Source organism: Loxodonta africana, chromosome 13, assembly GCF_030014295.1.
Source record: "Loxodonta africana isolate mLoxAfr1 chromosome 13, mLoxAfr1.hap2, whole genome shotgun sequence".
Taxonomy (NCBI): Eukaryota; Metazoa; Chordata; class Mammalia; order Proboscidea; family Elephantidae; genus Loxodonta; species Loxodonta africana.
The window spans coordinates 88,954,269-88,973,609 of NC_087354.1; the positions used below are offsets into that span (position 1 = coordinate 88,954,269).

General features: G+C 36.5%; 1 protein-coding gene across 3 annotated transcripts in view; it reads right to left on the reverse strand.

Moving 5' to 3' along the window:
- Positions 1-19,341, reverse strand: part of FSTL5 (follistatin like 5) — an 865,385-nt gene that overhangs the window by 106,834 nt on the left and 739,210 nt on the right. For all 3 annotated transcript variants that reach the window (XM_003418490.3, XM_010598135.3, XM_003418489.3), the window contains one exon: positions 18,602-18,751. In XM_003418490.3, coding sequence (XP_003418538.2) covers positions 18,602-18,751 — 150 coding nt within the window. The remainder of the gene's footprint in view (positions 1-18,601; positions 18,752-19,341) is intronic.

Genomic DNA, 19,341 nt, shown 5'->3' on the forward strand with positions numbered 1-19,341 from the left:
GGGACTATTTCTTTTTTAAATTAACTCATGAGAATATATTACAGGAGGCATAAGAAAGCAGTCCATGATTAATTGCCTGAAAATGAACTCAGATTTATGTATTTAAACCAAAAAACCAAACGAGTTGCTGTTCAGTTGTTTCCGGCTCATTGTGACCCCATGGGTTTCAGAGTAGACTTGTGCACCACGGGGTGCTCAATGGGCAGGATCTTTCAGAAGTAGATCAGCAGGCCTTTCTTCTGAGGAATCACTGGGTGGATTAGAACCACCAATCTCTTGGTTAGCAGCTAAGTGCTTAACTGTTTGCACCACCCAGGGACTCCTTATATGTATTTAAAGGAGAAAAATACAAATTTTCAGAAGAACCCTAGAATTTTACAAATATCTCATCAATGGTCTCCAAAATTTTTGATAGCACATGCATTGGTAGTATTAACGATACCACCAAATATGTATATTTATGCACTTAAATATTATACATTGTACTATTGTACCAACACATTACATATACAATATAAAATTGTAATAGAATGAGATAAAAATTAAATTATATGAGATTAAAATTGCCTTTTAGCCTTATTTATTACTAGTGCAAAATGCTTCATTCCCTAATTTTAATATTTATCATTATACTCAATAATTACAAAAATTATTGCCAATTTAAAAAATATTCATTCTTCAAAAGAAATTCACCTAGCACTTTGCCTTTAAGCATTTCAAAATTTGTTCCTAAACTCAGGTTTTCTTTTGGTGTTTTGTTCTAAAAGTTCAACCAAACTGAAAAAAGGCATGCAGATAAAAATGTGGATAAAAACACATCTGAGACACTTGATTTGGAAAAATTTTAACTCATTAGGGAAATTTGTTTACAACTTTTGCAAGTGTGCATATATAACAGATTTCACAGGGGGGATAATTTACGTAGTTTTCAGCAACAAAATCACTTAGCAATGACAGAAATATTTTCAAACATCCATTTTCAGAATAACCTCTTTATAATCCAACTTTCAATCAAAAAGCAGTTATTTCCCTACCCATTTTTGCACCATCAATTTTTGTGAAGGGATAAATTACATGTGTTTGCTTTTCTAAAACATCAGTTAGTATAATCTTGAAATCTCCACATCTTCCTTCAGCACATTTAGATCATTGGTGTTTCGTAAAATAAAACAACACTAGTTCTCACAACTTTTTATAGTTATCTGCCACAGGAAAACCTGGGAATCTTTGTTTCATAAAAAATCGTTTAAGTATTTCTCTAAAATAAGGATTGTAAGTATTCTATCTATCTTATCCTTGGCTTCTCTTTTTCCTCGATGCCACACATCCTCAGGAAATACTGTTGGCTCTACCTTCCAGATACAACCTCAGGGCAACACCTTCTCTGTGAGCATCATGAACAGCCTCTGTCATCTATAACTTAAATTGCTGTAATAGCTTCTTCAACGATTTCTGAATTCTGAACTTACACTCCTCGGTCTTTCTCTATAGGATATTCAGGGTGATTTTTTTAAGGCATTAGATTGATAACACCCTAATATGTTCAAAACAGTACAGTATATTCCCATTTTCCCCAGAGTAAAAGCCAAAGTCCTTACAATAACTACAAGACCATGTATGATCTGATACTGCTAGCTTTCTCTCTTTGATCTCTTCACTTTTTACTCTCCCCTGGATGTCTCCAATCCAGACACTCCCTTTCGGCCTTCTACAGTTCATCTACTAGTCCAGGCATACTTCTGTTTTTTGGTCTCAGGGCCTTTGCCTAGGGAATTCTTCCCCAGAATTCCAAATGGCTGCCTTCTTCAACTGTTCCTTGCTTAGATCACCTTCTCAGCAAGGCATAGTCAGGTTACCTGTTTAATACCACAACTGGCCCTCCCTTACTGTACTCTCTTAATCCTCAGCTCTCCCCATCCCACCTGGTCTTGCTCTACTGTTTTACTCTATGCCACAACATTGTTGATTTACATAATGTATACTTTTCATATTTAGCATTTTTATTTTTTATTGTCTATTTCCATCCAATTGATTCTAGGCTCCAAGAAAAGCAGGATATTTCTTTTTGTTGTTAAGATCACTTGACACAACTTGACACTTGATACAACTCATATGTTTAGAATAATTCCTAGTAAATCGTGGTTGTTGTTGTGAACTGTGGCGTCAATTCCAACTCATAGCGACCCTATATGACAGAGTAGCACTTCCCCATAAGGTTTTCTAGGCTGTAATCTTTATGAAGGAGCCCTGGTGGAGAAATGGTTAAGAGTTACAGGTGCTAAACAAAAGGTCAGCAGTTCGAATCCACCAGCTGCTTCTTGGAAACCCTGTGGCATGATTCTACTCTGTTGTATAGGGTCTCTATGAGTTGGAATCAACTCGATGGCAATTGGTTGGTTGGTTGGAATTGCTATGCAAGCAGATAGCCAGATCTTTTCTCCTGTGGAGCAGCTGGTGAGTTTGAAGTAAATAGTAATAATACATATTGCTTAATGAATTAATTTGTTATGAACCTCTAAATCTACCTATTTGGGACAGGTAAACTTCAAAATTATTCAAGATGCCAAAACATTATTACCATTATTATTATTTTATTTAACAAAAATAATTATATTATGAATGAGGCTTGTTATGTACCAGGCTTTGTTCTAAGAATTTTACTATTACTGATAATTTTAATTTAATCTTCATGTCAATCTTTTTGTTCAGATATGTACTATTATTTTCCCCTCTGTCATAGTGGTTAAGTGCTACAGCTGCTAGCCAAAAGTTTGGTAGTACGAATCCACCAGGCACTTCTTGGAAGCTCCGTGGGGCAGTTCTACTCTGTCATATAGAGTCGCTATGAGTAGGTATCAACCCAACGGCAAAGGATTCTTTTTTGTAAATACAAAGGTGATTGAAAGATAAGAGAATACCAACGTTAATCTCTCCAGATTGTGAAACTTTCATTTTCCCCACAGGACAGCTCATGTCCACTATGTGATATGTGCTCATCCCACATATTGGTCCATGTATTAAACATATATAACACGTAAAAAGATAGTTTTTGAAGGTAAATATACAAACAGATGTCTTGATATTCTGTCACTCCCCTTGAGTTACACTCACTCCATTTTGGAGATATTTTTTGCATCTGCAGCCACCATCCATTTAATTCAAGAAAAATGGATAAATTATAACCCATTAGTCCTGAGAAAGAGCCTTTCCAAGAGGTTTCTTGGGATGACTGGAATTTCTGGCTAAGGTCCGAGCCCAGTCCTCTCTTGACCTAAGCACTCCATCTTACAGTTCTACTCTGTCGTATAACGCAGCTTGTCATCTCTGCCAGGCCTTCCACTTTACCTTGACCTAGATAAATGCAGTTTTGCTGCTACAGAAAGAGCCTGTGGTGAGAAACGGCCAACGTAAAGAGAAGATTATTACAGGTGTTAAACATGTGACTTTAACAGTCCACCAATTCTCAGAAAATGCACTCTTCGTTTCCCCTAAAAAAATGTTTTTTAGCCTGTGACTTTTCCATAACCTTGTTCTAACATCCCCTCTAAGCCCTGTAAATGTCAACCAATCACAAACGTTTTAGCTGTATCCTTCTGCTTGTCTTTATAAAGTCTCTGCATCACTGCAGCCCCTTGAAGCATGACATTCAGATTATTCTGACACTGTGTTCTCCTTTTGCAAAATGCTTTTATTGCAGTAATAAAATTCATTGTTTTTAAACCGAAACAGACGTGTGGTTTGATCCATTACAACGATCTTAAAGGAGTACATTAAAAGACAATGTTCAGGCATATATTAATGGGGAAATGTGTTAGGAATGTGGTCATTCTTCACCTTAAATCAACCTACATACAATGCTCATTTGATATTTAATATTAATTTACATTTGACTACCAATATTATTTTGTTAGAAAAATTGTTTTCAATCTCTGCCTTGAGAAGCCTATGGAAATGAAGCTCCCTTTTAGCTGGTGATTTTGACTCCCACCCTAATATAAAAACTGGATCAGTTTTGATTTATTGGATGCCTCTGAGATTTTTTTTTTTTCTGAGATTTTAATAAGAGATTCTGATACTGTAGGCTGAAAATTTCTCTCTCAGACAATGGACACTACCCGTTTCATCAAATATTACATTGTGCTTTGTTCTTGTGTTATTCAAATGGTTGAGGCATGCTCCTTTCTTCTCACCATTCATTAAATTATTCAAATAGCATTTTCAGAAATGATGCCTTTCAAATGACTTATTATTATAATGATTTAATAATAATTATCTACATATTCAGGTCCTATAATTAATATCTCTTGATTGCCCATGTATATGCTGTTTTTAGAGTGCTATTATATCATAGTTGGAAACCCTGGTGGCATAGTGGTTAAGTCCTACAGCTGCTAATCTAAAGGTCGGCAGTTCGAATCCACCAGGTGCTCCTTGGAAACACTATGGGGCAGTTCTACTCTGTCCTATAGGGTCTTTCTGAGTCAGAATTGACTAGATGGCAACGTTTTTTTTTTTTTTTTAAGTATCACAGTTAATTAACTTTTTATTGTATCCTTTTTTAATATATGTTTAAAATATACTGTATTGTATAATACAATTAATTTTCTATTTGCTATAGCTTTATAAAGACATTTATATAAGCCATTTTTCTTTATTTTTAAACATCTTTTAAGGATATAATTTACTTATGCTATAAGTGTTTTCCCTTTGTTGATGTGTAAACTTTAACTCATGATCACTAAGTATCTAGTGTTACACAAATTCGTCAATACTCCTTGAGGGGAAAACAACAACAACAACAAATTTAAAATGCATGTCACATTGGGCATGGACCAGTTGTATCAAAAACTTCTATAAAGACGGCTTATTTTGTAAAGGTTAAATACTGAGAATGTCAACAGTGATACACAGAACTTGGGGCTTAGTCTTGACATGAAGGAGCAGGGAAGCACAGCTTGTTTATCAGTCTGACAAGGAGAGTGCCAGCTGGCTAATTAAGTGAACCTAATTTAAACTAATGATGTAGATTCTCGAGATAATGCGCTAATGGCTGGAGGAGACTGCTGATGACACTTAAGAATACTCCCGAGATGTTACTAGAAGCCACTTCTGCATCCAGGCAGAAACTGATCTGGCTCTGCAGAAGACAAAATGAGGTCAGCTGTTTACGAGTTAATCTTCCACACAGCAAAACGGCACCTCTATGTCATTTTTACAAAATTTTTAATAGTAAGAAAAGCAATAAGTGAAACCGTTTGATGTTTGGGGCCACAGTAAGGTTATTTATTCCATTAAAAAATTGTGACCTTTTACTTTTTTTCTGATTTCAACATATCTTGAAAACAAATATACCAGTATTCTCCTAATATTAATAATTTGTCACAAATTTGCAAAATCTTACAGACGAGAAAATAATTTGTTATTTTAATAATAAAAATGTAACAAGTTCAGCTCAAATTTTAAAACGGTGCAGTCCCAAAATGCACATTAACTACCAGTCCATACAAACACATGAAAAAGAAAAGGTCAGAATTATTTTTTTCTTAGTTGAAGCAGTATAAAATACGAAGAACTCACTTTTATGAGACTAAAAAGAGCAAGCGTAAGAGATTAAATTTAAATAAGTGCAATGTTTTTTCTTTCCTTTTTTTTTTCCAGGAAAAAAGCACTTTGATTTTGGACTGCACCTAAACTCTCTTTCATATTTTGTGTAATGTTTAGGGGATGAACAGCTCAGTTTAGACTGTAAGTAGCATTCTCAGCTGTCTCTGCATCACATTCCCAGGTTGGAAAGCAACAAGTAGACAGATGACACAGAACACAGGAAGCGTGGCTTCATTTGGATACAGAGAAGGCTATCTTTGATTCTGGCGTTAGCTGAGTAAAGACAACAAACTGAGAAAGGATTCCTTACTTCTGACAAAACAAACTTTGCACTTCACATTTTACGATGAATACAGTGTGTTCTCTTCTTGAGTATCAACAAAGGTTTAAAGTACAAGTAAAAAAAAAAATTTATTTTGGTTAGTTTTGAAGTAGGTTGAAATACTCTACTATTTTTCCACTGTTTTCTAACTCAAGTTACTAGGATTATTAATTTATTATAATACAAAGTTCTGTAAATTCTATCATTTACATGATGTTTTAAAATTAAGAAAAATCTTAGGGGAATTTGAAGTTGTAAGATCTGAAGTATTTTTGAGTATAAAAATAGAGTCATTAGGATATTCATAATTCACCTTCAAGCATGTAATTCTGTGGACTAAAATTCACATAATACCAGGGTAATATTAAGACACGTTAGGATGTGTTATTTCACCCAGCAGGTACTAGACTTCAAAAAACCAAACCAAATCCAGTGCCGTCAAGTTGATTCCGACTTACAGCGACCCTGTAGGACAGAGTAGGACCACCCCATAGAGTTTCCAAGAAGTGCCTGGCAGATTCGAACTGCCAACCCTTTGGTTAGCAGCCATAGCACTTAATCACTACGCCACCAGGGTTGCTTATTAAATTCATTATACAAAGAAGTACACAGGCTGAATTGCACACAGATGCAAGGAAAGAGTTTAGATGTATTCAAAAATAGCAAATTTTATTTTATTTTATTCATTTTAGTGAATATATCTGACATTTGATGTTGCTGTTTACAGTCAACCATAGACCTCAAGACTGAATGTACCAAGTCAATTTTTATAGAATAGACTATCACAAAATAGGCCAAATCCTTGCAGCTGCTCTTCCACTCTCCTTCATTTCATCAAGGGGTTCAGCAGCCTCCATAATTCAAAGCCCTTTCTTTTCATTGACCTTTCCAGTTACAGGAGGAGCCCCTATAGAACATCGCTGTCTCTCCCTTTTTGTTCCCAGGATTAAGTCCCTAAGAATCTATCTGATCTTTTTTTTTTTTTTTTTTGTGGGGGGCGCTTCCTGTTCTTCAAATAGAGGGCATCAACAGACAGTTGGGCAGTAAGACTGATAAATGGTGGCATGGAGCAGGGTGTATCAAGAGAGGGTTAGGACTTGTCTTTACAGTAGAATGTCTGGGAATATACAGAGACTATGAGAAAAACCTGAATCATTATTGCAGGTCTACACTGGCTTCTTAGGTTGCTGTCAGTGAGCCTTACCCCTCAGGACACTGGGGAATACAGCCTCACCTCCAGAGCAGGTAATCCACTGACCTGTTGCCATCAAGTCTACTCTAATAGTGACCCTATAGAACAAGGGTCCTTGGTGGCACAGTGTTTAAGTGCTAGGCTTCTAACGGAAAGGTCAGTGATTCAAATTCTGCAGGAGAAAGATGTAAAGATGTGGTATTCTGCTTCAGTAGATTCCAAAACCCTTTGCCGTCGAGTCAGTTTTGACTCACAGCAACCCTAGAGGACAGAGCACAGCTGCCACACAGGGTTTTCAAGGCTGTGTTTTTATCTTTACTGAAGCAGACTGCTACACCTTCCTCCCCGGAGCAGTGAGTGGGTGTCAACGGCGGACTGTTTAGTTAGCAGCCGAGCACTTTAACCACTGAAACAAGGGCTCCTTCCCAAACCAAAACTAAACCAGTTGTCATGGAGTCAGTTCCTACTCACAGTGACCCTTAGTGGGAGCAGAACAAGACATCAATTACCAAGTCAATGAAAATACAGATGTTTAGTTTACTATGTCTTGTCAAATTGTTAAAATGTTGCTTTAATGTTTGATAGAACTTTTACCTCTAAAACCAACTGGGACAGAATATCTTGTTTCTGTCTTCGTAAACCAGTTTATTTAATTAGCATGAAGCTACTTCTTTTTAATTTCTTCTTGGCATGTTGTTAACTTATACTATCCTGTTAATTTATCCTTTTCAACTATGTTTTCAAATTTATTACCATGACTATTTCCTTAATATTTTCTTGGTCACTTTTTATTTTCTGATAAAAAAGTGAACCAAACCCATTGCTGATGAGTTGATTCTAACTCATAGCGACCCTATAGGACAGAGCAGAACTGCCCCATAGGGTTTTCAAAGAGTGGTTGGTGGATTCAAACTGCCAACCTTTTGGTCAGCAGCCGAGCTCTTAACCACTGTGCCACCAGGGCTCCTACTTCCTGGTAGACTGTATTTATATGTTCTTTTTTAAAATTCTAATAGTACTAATTGTGACCTTTGCCAAAATTCCTAGAGCTTCATTTATTTTATTAGCCTATTTAATAAATCAATTTTTAGTTTCTGTAGATGATTCCACTGTATATTTATATTATTTCTTTTTGATCATCCTGATTTTTTTCAACTAAATTCTAAAGTTGGCTGGTTAAATATTTTTAGTATTTTATTGTTCAACTTAAGCTAAGAAAATTCCATCAAAACACAGTCTTGCCTGGGTCCAATATATTTAATCATGATTTTCAATGACATTTAAACTCTCTTTGGTGTTCCCCATAGCTTATTAATGTTATGATATGAGGATCAGAACCATTAATATTTCTTGCTCATTTTTATTAAATGTCATATTTTTTTGCTTATGTATTTTGCAGTATGTATTTACTAGTTAGTGGATGCAAGATTTTCTGTATCTAATCTCGACGGCACTGGGGTTTTTGAATCCATTTGTTCAGGCACATTAATGGTGTTGTTCAAACTGTATACATTATTAATTTTGTCTGTTGATTTATCAAGTACAGAGTAGCAAATAAATCCCAGTATGATCATATGTCAACTTCTTCTAATAGTCCTAGCAATAATCACTTTATAATGTTGTAAGCAATATTATTAGATGCATATATGATTTTATTCATAGATATTCCTAATAACATAAACCGCTTATTGTTGTTAGTAACCGTGGTGTCAGTGCCGACTCACGGCAACTTCATCATTATCACATAACTTGCTTTAAACTTAATGCTTTTTAAAAGTCTTCAAGTCCCTTTTAAAGTCTGATGTTAACAGCTGTATCAGCTTGTTTTGTTTTCAACATTTGCTTGCATTATCTGTTACTGGACTTTAATTTCACATTTTGTGTTTAATTTCTTATCTTTTTAGGTGTATCTCATAATTTGTGTATATGTAGATTTTCACTTATCCAGTCTGACCTTTTTTTCTTTTTGTCTTTCAGTTAGTTATTTCACTCCATTCTCATTTACTGTAATTATGGGCATATTTGGTTCTAGTCTACAGTTTTGTTCTAATTTTTTGTATTTGTCATGAATTTTCCACTCTTATTTTGTCTTTTTTATATCTTCTTTTCCCACTGTACTTGTTTGTAAATTGTTCATTTGATTTTTATTCTTGCCCTGGACACCCTTGAAATGTTAACGAACATAATTAACATATGTATGGGTCATCAGTGTGTCCTTCCCACTCCCAAAACATACAGGAAACCTTAACACGTGACAAAGCAAATCATATCTTTTCCTGCTTACATGCTATGACTGTACAATTTTTAGACAGATTTGCTATTTTTGTCCTTTGTTTTCCCTTTTCAAAAAATTTCAACCTTATAGTGTAGGCATTACCTTCATTATTATTGACAATCTTTTATTAGATCATATTTTTACCAATTTCATTGTCCACTAGTAGACCAAAATCACTGCTCAGTTAATTTTCCTTATTCCTGAAGTAAACAATTTTCCATTTGCTTTCTGTTTCCACTTGTGTTGGAGTAATGTCTATGTTTCTGTGTCTCTGCAACAAGAAATTATGCTCTGGTTTTAGAATCATTTTTTTCACTGGCCATTCAATTTTAGAATGTCTTATTTCTACTTGCCATTTGATATTATTTCACTCTGTCCTGACGGCCATTTTGTCTATTGAGAAATTTGTTGCCACCTTCTCATTACTTTAAAATCTTCCTTTTGATACTTGGTCGTGTCACTTCAGCGCATTTAGGTATGACCTGTTTCTTTCTCTTTTTAGTTTTCATTGTCTTTCCTAAATCTAAGGTGTGAAAATTCAAGTGATTATATGAAATTTTCACTTATTGTAACCGAAATATTAACTTTCCCATTTATTTCTATCATCTCCTTCTAGATTGATTATTATGAACATGTTAGTCATGCCTTATCTCTTAAGTTCTCGTTTGTATATTCGTTTGTACTCTGCATGCTGAGTATTTACTTCAGATCTATCCTTCATTTCACTTAATCTTCCTTCATCTTTGTTTAAATTGTTGTTTAGTACATCTAATGACATTTTAATTTCAATAATAAACTTTTAATTTTTAGAAGATATATCTACTCTATGGCACTGGGATATTTGAGCTTTTTTTTTTTTTTTTTAATACACATGTTTATTCCAGGAATACAAGGGTAGTGTAATATTTGAAAGTAAAATCATAAATGACAAGATGATCAATGAAGAAATATAGAAAAAAGACTCAAAATTGTAAACATGTCACATCTCCCTAATCTAATCAGTAGATTAAGTGAAATCCTATTAAAAATTTCAGCAGCTTATTTATAGAAGTTGGTAACTCATATACACTCTTTTCAGATGTATAAAATAATGCAACCAGTTTAAAAAATTATTTATCTAGAAAAGCTAAACACACACACATTTGCAAACAATATTATGTCCCTTGTTTCCACTCCTACATACGTAACCAATAAAAGTGCGTAAGTATGCACACCAGAAGTAAGTGTATAAAAATGTTCATAGTAACAATATTTATAATAGTCCCAGTTTGGAGCCATCGTAAAAGTCTATCTACAATAGAAAGGATAAAAACTCTAGTATATTCAAATAATCTATTTCTCTATATTAATGAAGAAAAACACTACCAATAGCTACATGTAAATAAAATGACATCATGATCATAATTCATAGCAAAAGAAGCCAGATACCAATATATATTTTCACTTATGGAATGTTGAGGAACAGAAGTTCTTGCTTATGGAAGTAGAAATGTACATAATGATTACCTTTGGGTATGTAATGACTAGGAAGAGTAATAAAAATTATTATTTTAAAACAAGGTCATAAGGAGAGTCGTTTGGACCAAGGATCCGTGTCCTAGCCTATGAAATGTAAGTATTGGATTCTAGCCTCCACAATTGTGATTATACAATGACATGATTTTTAACATTTTAAAATTATATAAGTTCTTTTACATTCTCCTCGTATTTTATAGTAATAATTGCACTTTGAAAATAGTATCTTATGTCATTATTACCATAGGATTTGCAAATTTCACTATTGATATTCTCTATTAATTTCAGGTTTGACATCATTGTCTGAAGATGGAAGTCATATGAATAATAAGTGATGTTAGATTCCCTCACTTTTGAATATTTAATAGGAAATATATATTCACTGAGTGTAGGTCTCCATTTTGAAAACTGAATTTAAAAACTAGCATGATTATCCCTAAAATATGCTTCTAACTCTCGCCTTCTGGCAAAAGAGTCTTGGATAATCCTAAACTGAAGGCCTGAAATTTTTTGACCTATGTTGCATCTGAAATAAAAATAAAACAACCTGGTCAAAATCCAGAATTCTCAAATATAGAAGATGTGAGGTAAAGAATTTAACTTTCCTCAAAGTAATTTGGTATTTGCCCTTATTTGCTGAAAGATGCTCTAAATTCTTGGAATTTTCTGGGTAATTGAGTCATCTTTGTTATCTATACCATACATAAGGGTTTGTGCTAATGAGTAGGGGGCTGGCAAGCTAGAAAGACCACCATGTACCTGCTATCAGCTGACCTCAGGAGGAGTATGATTCAATCAACCAGGTCTATACAATAAGGCCACAGTCATGCCTAGGCAATGAACCGCCAATATGGAATCTGGACACAGAAGTTACTTGGGCTTTCTAGTTGGTGAAAGCCATTCATGCATATGGATGGATAATGCGTCCCTTTTTTGTGGTATGGAAGCTCCTCTTTGGGAACCATTGCAGACCTCATCCTATGGGTCCCTACATTTATATCCTTTTTTTTTTTTTTTTCTACAATAGAACTGTAATTGCAAGTATAAACTTTTCCATGAATTCTATGAGCCATTCCAGTGAATTATTAAACCCAAAAGTGTAGTGGGAGCCAGCAGATCAGAAGTGAGGGAGTGCCGGAGGGACTCCCAAGATTGTGGCTGGCATCCTGACACTCAAATTTGTAGCCAGCTGGTCAGAAGTGAGGGTGTTGTGGACAACTGAACTTGAAGCTGATAACTGCCTATTTGGCAGCCTGAGGGACAATTTCCTTTTAGCTTTGGAGGTCTGACATATCTCTGGGTGGCTAGGAGCAGAGAAAGAAGTGGTGCATGGTGTTACGGATTGAATAGTGTCCCCTCAAAATATGTGTTGTAAATCCTAGCCTATATGCGTGTGTAGTTATAATCCCACTTGGGATGGGTCGTCTTTCTTGTGTTAATGAGGCGGGATTAGTGTAGTATGTGTCTTGAGTCAATCTCTTTGGAGATGTGATAGAGATTTAAAAACCAAGCAACAGAACCAGAGATGGGAGAACAGAAATGCTAAGTCACATGAAGATCACCCAGGAACAGAAGCTCAAGGAGGTAAGGACATTTCTCTAGAGCCGACAGAGAGAGAAAGCCTTCCCCTAGAGAGGGTGCCCTGAGTTCAGACTCCTCGCCTCCTAAACTGTGAGAAAATAAATTCCTGTTTTTTAAAGCCAACAACTTGTGGTATTTCTGTTATAGCAGCACTAGATCACTAAGGCAGAATTTGGTACCAAGAAGTGGGAGTGCTGCTCTAACAAATACCTAAAATGTGGAAGTGTTTTGGAATTGAGTAATTAGAAGAGGCTGGATGAATTTTAAGGTGCCTAAAATTTTTTTTTTTTTTTTTTTAATAGTAAAAGCCAAGATTGCCTTAAAGAGACTGTTGATAGAATTATGGACATTAAAGTGATTCCGGTGAGTGCTCAGATGGAAGTGCAGAGGGCTACAGGGAAAGTTTCTGTTATCTCAGAGGAGACGTGTGGCGCCATCAACAGGATGCTGCCAGAAACATGGATGTTAAATGTGCTTCCAGTGAGGCTTTAAAAGAAAACGGTGAACATGTGATTGGACAGTGGAGGAAGTAAAATGCTTTTTATGCAAAGAACTTGTCTGTTCCAATGCTCGGTGGAGGGTAGAACTTGTAAATGATGAACTCGGGTATCTGGCTGAGGAGATTTCTAAGCAAGATCTTAAAGAGGCCATAGTTTCTTCTCGCCACTTATAAAATCCAAGAGGGAAAAGATGGACTTAAAAATGAAGAGTACAAAATGGAAACAGAAATTAAAGATTTAGAAAATTCTGTCGTACGAACTAAGGACACATGTCCTAGAATTTTTACCAAGAATGTGGCTAAAGAGATTAAGCCTGTGACTGATGGCTCTAACTCACCATCACAGCAGAAAATCCAACAGCTTAGACTGAAGGTGTCAGTCACAAGAGGAAAGGAGAGAATACTGTCTGCCTCTTGGAATTCTACAGGCAAGAAATAGACCAAAGGGGCTACATCCATTGTCCTCAAAGAAAAGAAAAGGATCATTCCTGGCACAGTTTGGAGATTAACAGAACTGTTGAAGGGGGTGCAGGAAGCAGGACCTTCTTGATTTCAAGGTGTGAGGCCATAGTCCCCTGGATCTCAAAGGGTGAGGTCAAAACCTCCTAGGTTTCAAAGGTTGAATCTTCACCAATTCACTTCTGGAGTGTGAGACTGACATTAAGATGAGCCGGGGGATGGGGCCACTGCACAAAGCTCAGGAGGTGGGGCTGCCATGCCCAAGGGACAGAAGAATAGGGCATATTGGGGCTGAAGGGGCGGGGTTACTATTTAGATGGACTAGGAGAAGGAGGCCACCCAAAGCCAAGAGAGCATGTTTGCTGTGTCTGTAGATCTGGAAGGCAAAGCTGGAACTCTGGGTCAAAGGGCCTCTACTCAGAATCCAGAGAGAATGGCCGACACCCAGAGTCTGGAGTTCGGGGCCACTACCCAGATTGTCCTAAAGAACAGAGGGTTATGTTCAAGCCTTGAGAGCTAATGTAAATTTTTCTGCTGAGTTTTAGACTTTGCTTCGTGCCCATTATCCTTTCTCTTGTCCCAATTTATCCCATTTGTAATGAAATGTATACCTTGTGCCTCTTTTACCATTGTATCTTGGAAGCAGATAACCTGTATTCTAGATTTCACAGTTTCTCAGATGAAGAGGAATTTTGTCCCAGAATGGAATATACCTAACATATCGCCCATATTTGATTTAGATGATTCAAAGGATGAGATTTTGAAGTTGGAGCTGATTTACGACTTCTGAGATGATGTGATGGGGTGAGTGTGTTTTACATGTGGCAAAGACGGGGTTTTTGGGGGTCAGATGGTACGATGTTATAGATTGAATAGTGTCACCCAAAAATAGGTGTTGTAAATCCTAGCCTCTATGCCTGTGGTTTGGAGCCATGGTGGCACAGTGGTTAAGTGGTCTACTGCCAACCAGAAGGTCAGCAGTTTGAATCCACCATTCGCTCCTTGGAAACCCTATGGGGCAGTTCTACTCTGTCCAATAGGGTCACTATGAGTTAGCATTGACTCAATACCAGAGAGTTTTTGATTTTTTATGGCTGTGGTTATAATCCCACTTGGGAATGTATTGCTTTTGTTATGTTAATGAGGCAGGATTAGTGTAAGGTGTGTCTCCAGTCAATCTCTTTTGAAATATAAAAGAGATTAAACAAGTAAGCAAGAGAAGCAGAGATCAGGAAGAGATGTGAAGCCACATGAATATTGTCCAGCAGCAGAAGGTCAAACAGACAAAGACCTTGCTCCAGAGCTGGCAGAGAGAGAAAGCCTTCCACTAGAGCTGGCAACCTGAATTTAGACTACTAGTCTCCTAACCTATGAAAAAATACATTTCTGTTTATTAAATCCACCCATTTGTGGTATTTCTGTTATAGCAGCACTAGATAACTAAGACACATGGGCAGTGTTGTCACTAGGGTTGGTGTCTCCCATTGGGGTAATTAACGGTGTCATTGCCCCTATGGACCATCTCCAGTGCCAGACCATACAGAATCCTTAGTAGTGTTTTTTGTACTAATGTTACTTGTAAGTCGTAATTCCTGCATATTACTCTTTCTTTTCCTTTAATTACTACTCATTCTCAAAAATGTTATTGATATAGGTTCACAAATACTAATTACCACAATATTGTAACCAAAACACTAGAAAACTTGACAAAATCAGCAACTATATAAACACTCACAGCAACAGTGCATGATGTTTGTATCAAGGACAGACAAAAACCACGTGACCTGAAGCATCATTGTAACTGGGTAACAATGATAGCTCTAACCAGAGTGCATTGGAAGGTTCATTAAGTAAATTAGCATAAAGTTTTAGCATTGTTTTGTTGTTAAAACTAACTACAGGGATATTTTTACAAAAAATAATAAATTTCTACCTAAGTGCCCACAGATAGATGAATGGATAGGCAAATTATGGTACATACACAGAGTGGAATACTACACAATGAAAAAGAACTATGATGAATCTGCAAAACATCTAACAACATGGATTAATGTCATGATGGCATTCTACTAAGTGAAATAAGTCAATCACAAAAGGACAATTATTGTATGAGACCACTATTATAAAAACTCAAGAAAAGTTTACACACAGAAAAAAAAATCTTTGATGGCTACAAGGGAGAGGAGGGGTGAATAGGGGAAATCACCAACTAGGTAGAAGGCAAATGTTAACTTTGGCAACAGGAAATACAACACACACTATAGGGAAAGTCAGCACAACTTGACCAAGGCAAAGCCACAGAAGCTTCCTAGACGTATCCAAACACCTTAAGGGACCAAGTTACTGGGGCTTAGGGGTAGGGACTATGGTCTCGGGGGACATCCAGGTCAATTGGGATAACATAGTTCATAAAGAAAATGTTCTACATCCTATTTTGGTGAACAGCGTCTTGGGTCTTAAAAGCTTGCTTGGAATCAGTCATCTAAAACACATCTATTGGTCTCATCATGTTCCAAAGAGAGAATGAAGAAAACCAAAGACTCAGAGAAAATATCAGTCCAATGGACTAATGGACCACAGGAACCACAGCCTGCACCAGCCTGGACCGAGAAGAAATAGATGATCCCCACTGACTGTTATGACAGGGATCACAACAGAAGGTTCCAGACAGAGCAGGAGAAAAATGTAGAACAAAATTCAAATGCACACACACAAAAAAGACCAGGCTTACTGGTCTGACAGAGGCTGTAGGGACACCTGAACTATGGCCCCTGGACACCCTGCTAACTTAGAATTTAAGTCATTCTTGAAGTCTACCTTTCAACCAAAAGTTAGACAGTCCTATAAGACAAACAATAACGCATGTGAGGAGTGTGCTTCTTAGTTCAATCAAGCATATAGGACCTAATGGGCAATGCTTGCCCAAAAGCAAAGACAAGCAGGCAGGAAGGGGCAGGAAACCTAGAGGAATGGACACAGGGAATCCCGGGTGTAAAGGGAGAGAGGGAGAGTACTGACACATTGTGGAAATTGCAACAAAAGTTGCAAAACAGTTTGTGTATCAATTTTTGAAGGAGAATCTATTTGTGCTATAAATTTTTACCTAAAACACATTAAAAAAAATAACTTTCTGCTGAAATACTGCACAAAAATTTTATACACAGTCATTTTGGTGTCACCCCCTCTGATAGTGTCACCCAGTATTGGTCTATATCCCCTGTACCCCTCTAGTGATACCACTGCATATGGGCTACAGGTATCAAACCTGAACAGAGAAGTAGAAGTGGTGATTTGTTATATCCTCATTTTTTCATAGTTAGTGTCTGAGAAAGGTGGGTATCTGATTTATCCACACAGAAGCATATGAAATGAAACATATAGTACAACTGAGTCTTTTGTTACACACGGGACCATCAGACTGGGTATCTACAGTAATGTGTAACCCTGGAGGCACTGGAGTTCTCTAGTAGAAAGGCCATTCATCCTCATATTCATGATCGTACTATTCATTCTCATATTAGAAATTGAACCATTAGACGGATCATCCACTGTGAATTTGTAACCCTGCAGGTTCCAGTGCTTTCTAGTAGAAAGACTTTTCATTCTTTGATTTGTGATGCCAAACACATCTCATAACAGGCACTCAACAATTTATACAGGATAGATAGATGGATGGATGGGTGGATGAATTCACATGAAGCTGTTAAGGGCTATTGGGATGGGGAGCTCTTACTTTAAACTACTTGGTAAAACTTTGTGTTTCTTTTCAGTAATCAAAATTAGAAGGACTAACAATGGCTTCAAGAGTCTATTTCAAACCTATATTGACAAAAAACACATTGCATGTGTAAATATAAGCAATAGTTAGATTCCAGTGTCCCTCAGAAATTGTATAGCAAACAAGTATATAGCACTTCTATATATGAAGCTCTGTTATAAATGCTTTATTTCCTTTAAATCATATAATCCTTAACTTCATAACCAACCACCGCCATTGAGTCCATTCCAACTGATAGCAACCTCAGAGGGTTTCCAAGGCTGTAAATCTTTACAGAAGCAGGTTGCCACATCATTCTTTCTTGGACTGGCTAGTGGTAGAATCACTGACCTTTTGGTTAGCAGCTGATTGCTTTTAACCACTGCACAACTAAGGGCTCCTTTAACTTTGTAAGATCATTTAATTATTGCCCCCATTTAACAGATCATACATATCTCATGAAACCATGTTGAATGTATTTACTCTGAGATGAGAAGGAATATACCACAGTAGCCTAGGGCTCAGACGCTGAAGCCAGACTGCGTAGGCACACCTTCTGCTCTGACAGTTGGTAATTGTGCAGCTGGGTTTGAGTGAATCACACAGGCTGCAGACTTGAATTTGGCAGGAACTGAAAGAGGTAGTGGCTCAGATCATAAGTATTAAGTCAGGGGATCATGAAAATATGACCATGGCAATGTTTCCTAGAGATATTTTCTTATTGACCTGTGTAAATATGACTTGTTTTAATACTTTCTAGTGAAGGCTGGAGCCGTGGTGGGGCAGTGGTTAAGAGCTAGGCTGCTAACCAAAAGGTTGGCAGTTTAAATCCACAAGCTGTCCTTGGAAAACCTACGAGGCAGCTCTACTCCATCCTGCAGGGTTGCTATGCGTCGGATTCGACTGTAACAGGTTTGGTCTTTTTTTTTTTTTTTTTTAGTAAAGGCTACTGAGCTGAAAATATTTAGTGAAGCCTTTTATTGTTTTCTACATTGTTAGGAACTAGATGGGAAAGATTTAACCCTTACTTTTACATGATAGCTTAAAATATCTTCACTTACCTCTAACTGAGCTTCTCGCTCTAGACAGAGCAAGCAACCATGGTGGTGAATTGTGTGGAGCTACTCAATTTAATATTGCCATGTGCTGATAAATTTAATTTTTGAAAGCAAAATTACTTAAATTACTTCTTTAATTCTTAAAGCTCAGGGAACAAAATGAGAGTAGAGCGAGCAAAAAAAGTACAAATTTTCTAGTTCTCCAAGTAATAAAATTAGTTATCAATGATATTCAAAGGACAGACCATATAGTAGCTACCAGGTAAGAACTATTGCATTAACCTAATTTTTTTTTTTTTCTTTTTAAGATTTATTTTTAAAAGTAAAAATCATTAGTACCTGAACAACTTTTTGGGACTGCACATCAACAATAAGAACTCTGTCCAAAGTTGGCTGTGCAACGTAAATGAACTTGTCTTTGACGTTGACAGCCGAGGCCCACACACACCTCTGAACTTCATCTCCCTCAGCTTTGGGACAGACTTCCTCCTGTAATTTAAGAAACCAAAGATGAATGAAAATTTTTAATTAAAACACAGATATCACTATTATGGATAAAATCAATGATTGATGCTTCACTCCTTTGAGCACTAAAAATAAAAGTAAAATATAAAGGGTTTAATTAAATAAACTGATATATGGAGTATATTTTGAGCCATTAAATGTGATTAGAACTCAATTTGATTGAGATCAGTTTAAATTCCATTTCATCAAGCTTTCATTTATTTTTCTTGTGGAATACAGGCCTTCATTACTGTTTATATATCATTAATTGTTTACAATTCAGTAACTTCAGAAATAAATAAGAAATCCAGTGTTATTGCTAAAATCTCTCAGACCGCTTAGCTTCTTTTACAGAAAATGAATTTCACACTGAAGTAGACGCAGAGCTTCCCAAAACATTGATGACTGCCCTCCTGGCGTATCCACTCGACGGCTACGGGTTTGGTTTGGTTTTATGGACATCTTAATATTTTGTCAAAGCCTACCAAATCCACAGTAAGACTATTAAATGAAACTGCTATTTTGTGCTGAATCAGAAGTTTAGAGAAATTATAACTAGGTAGTTATTCACAATG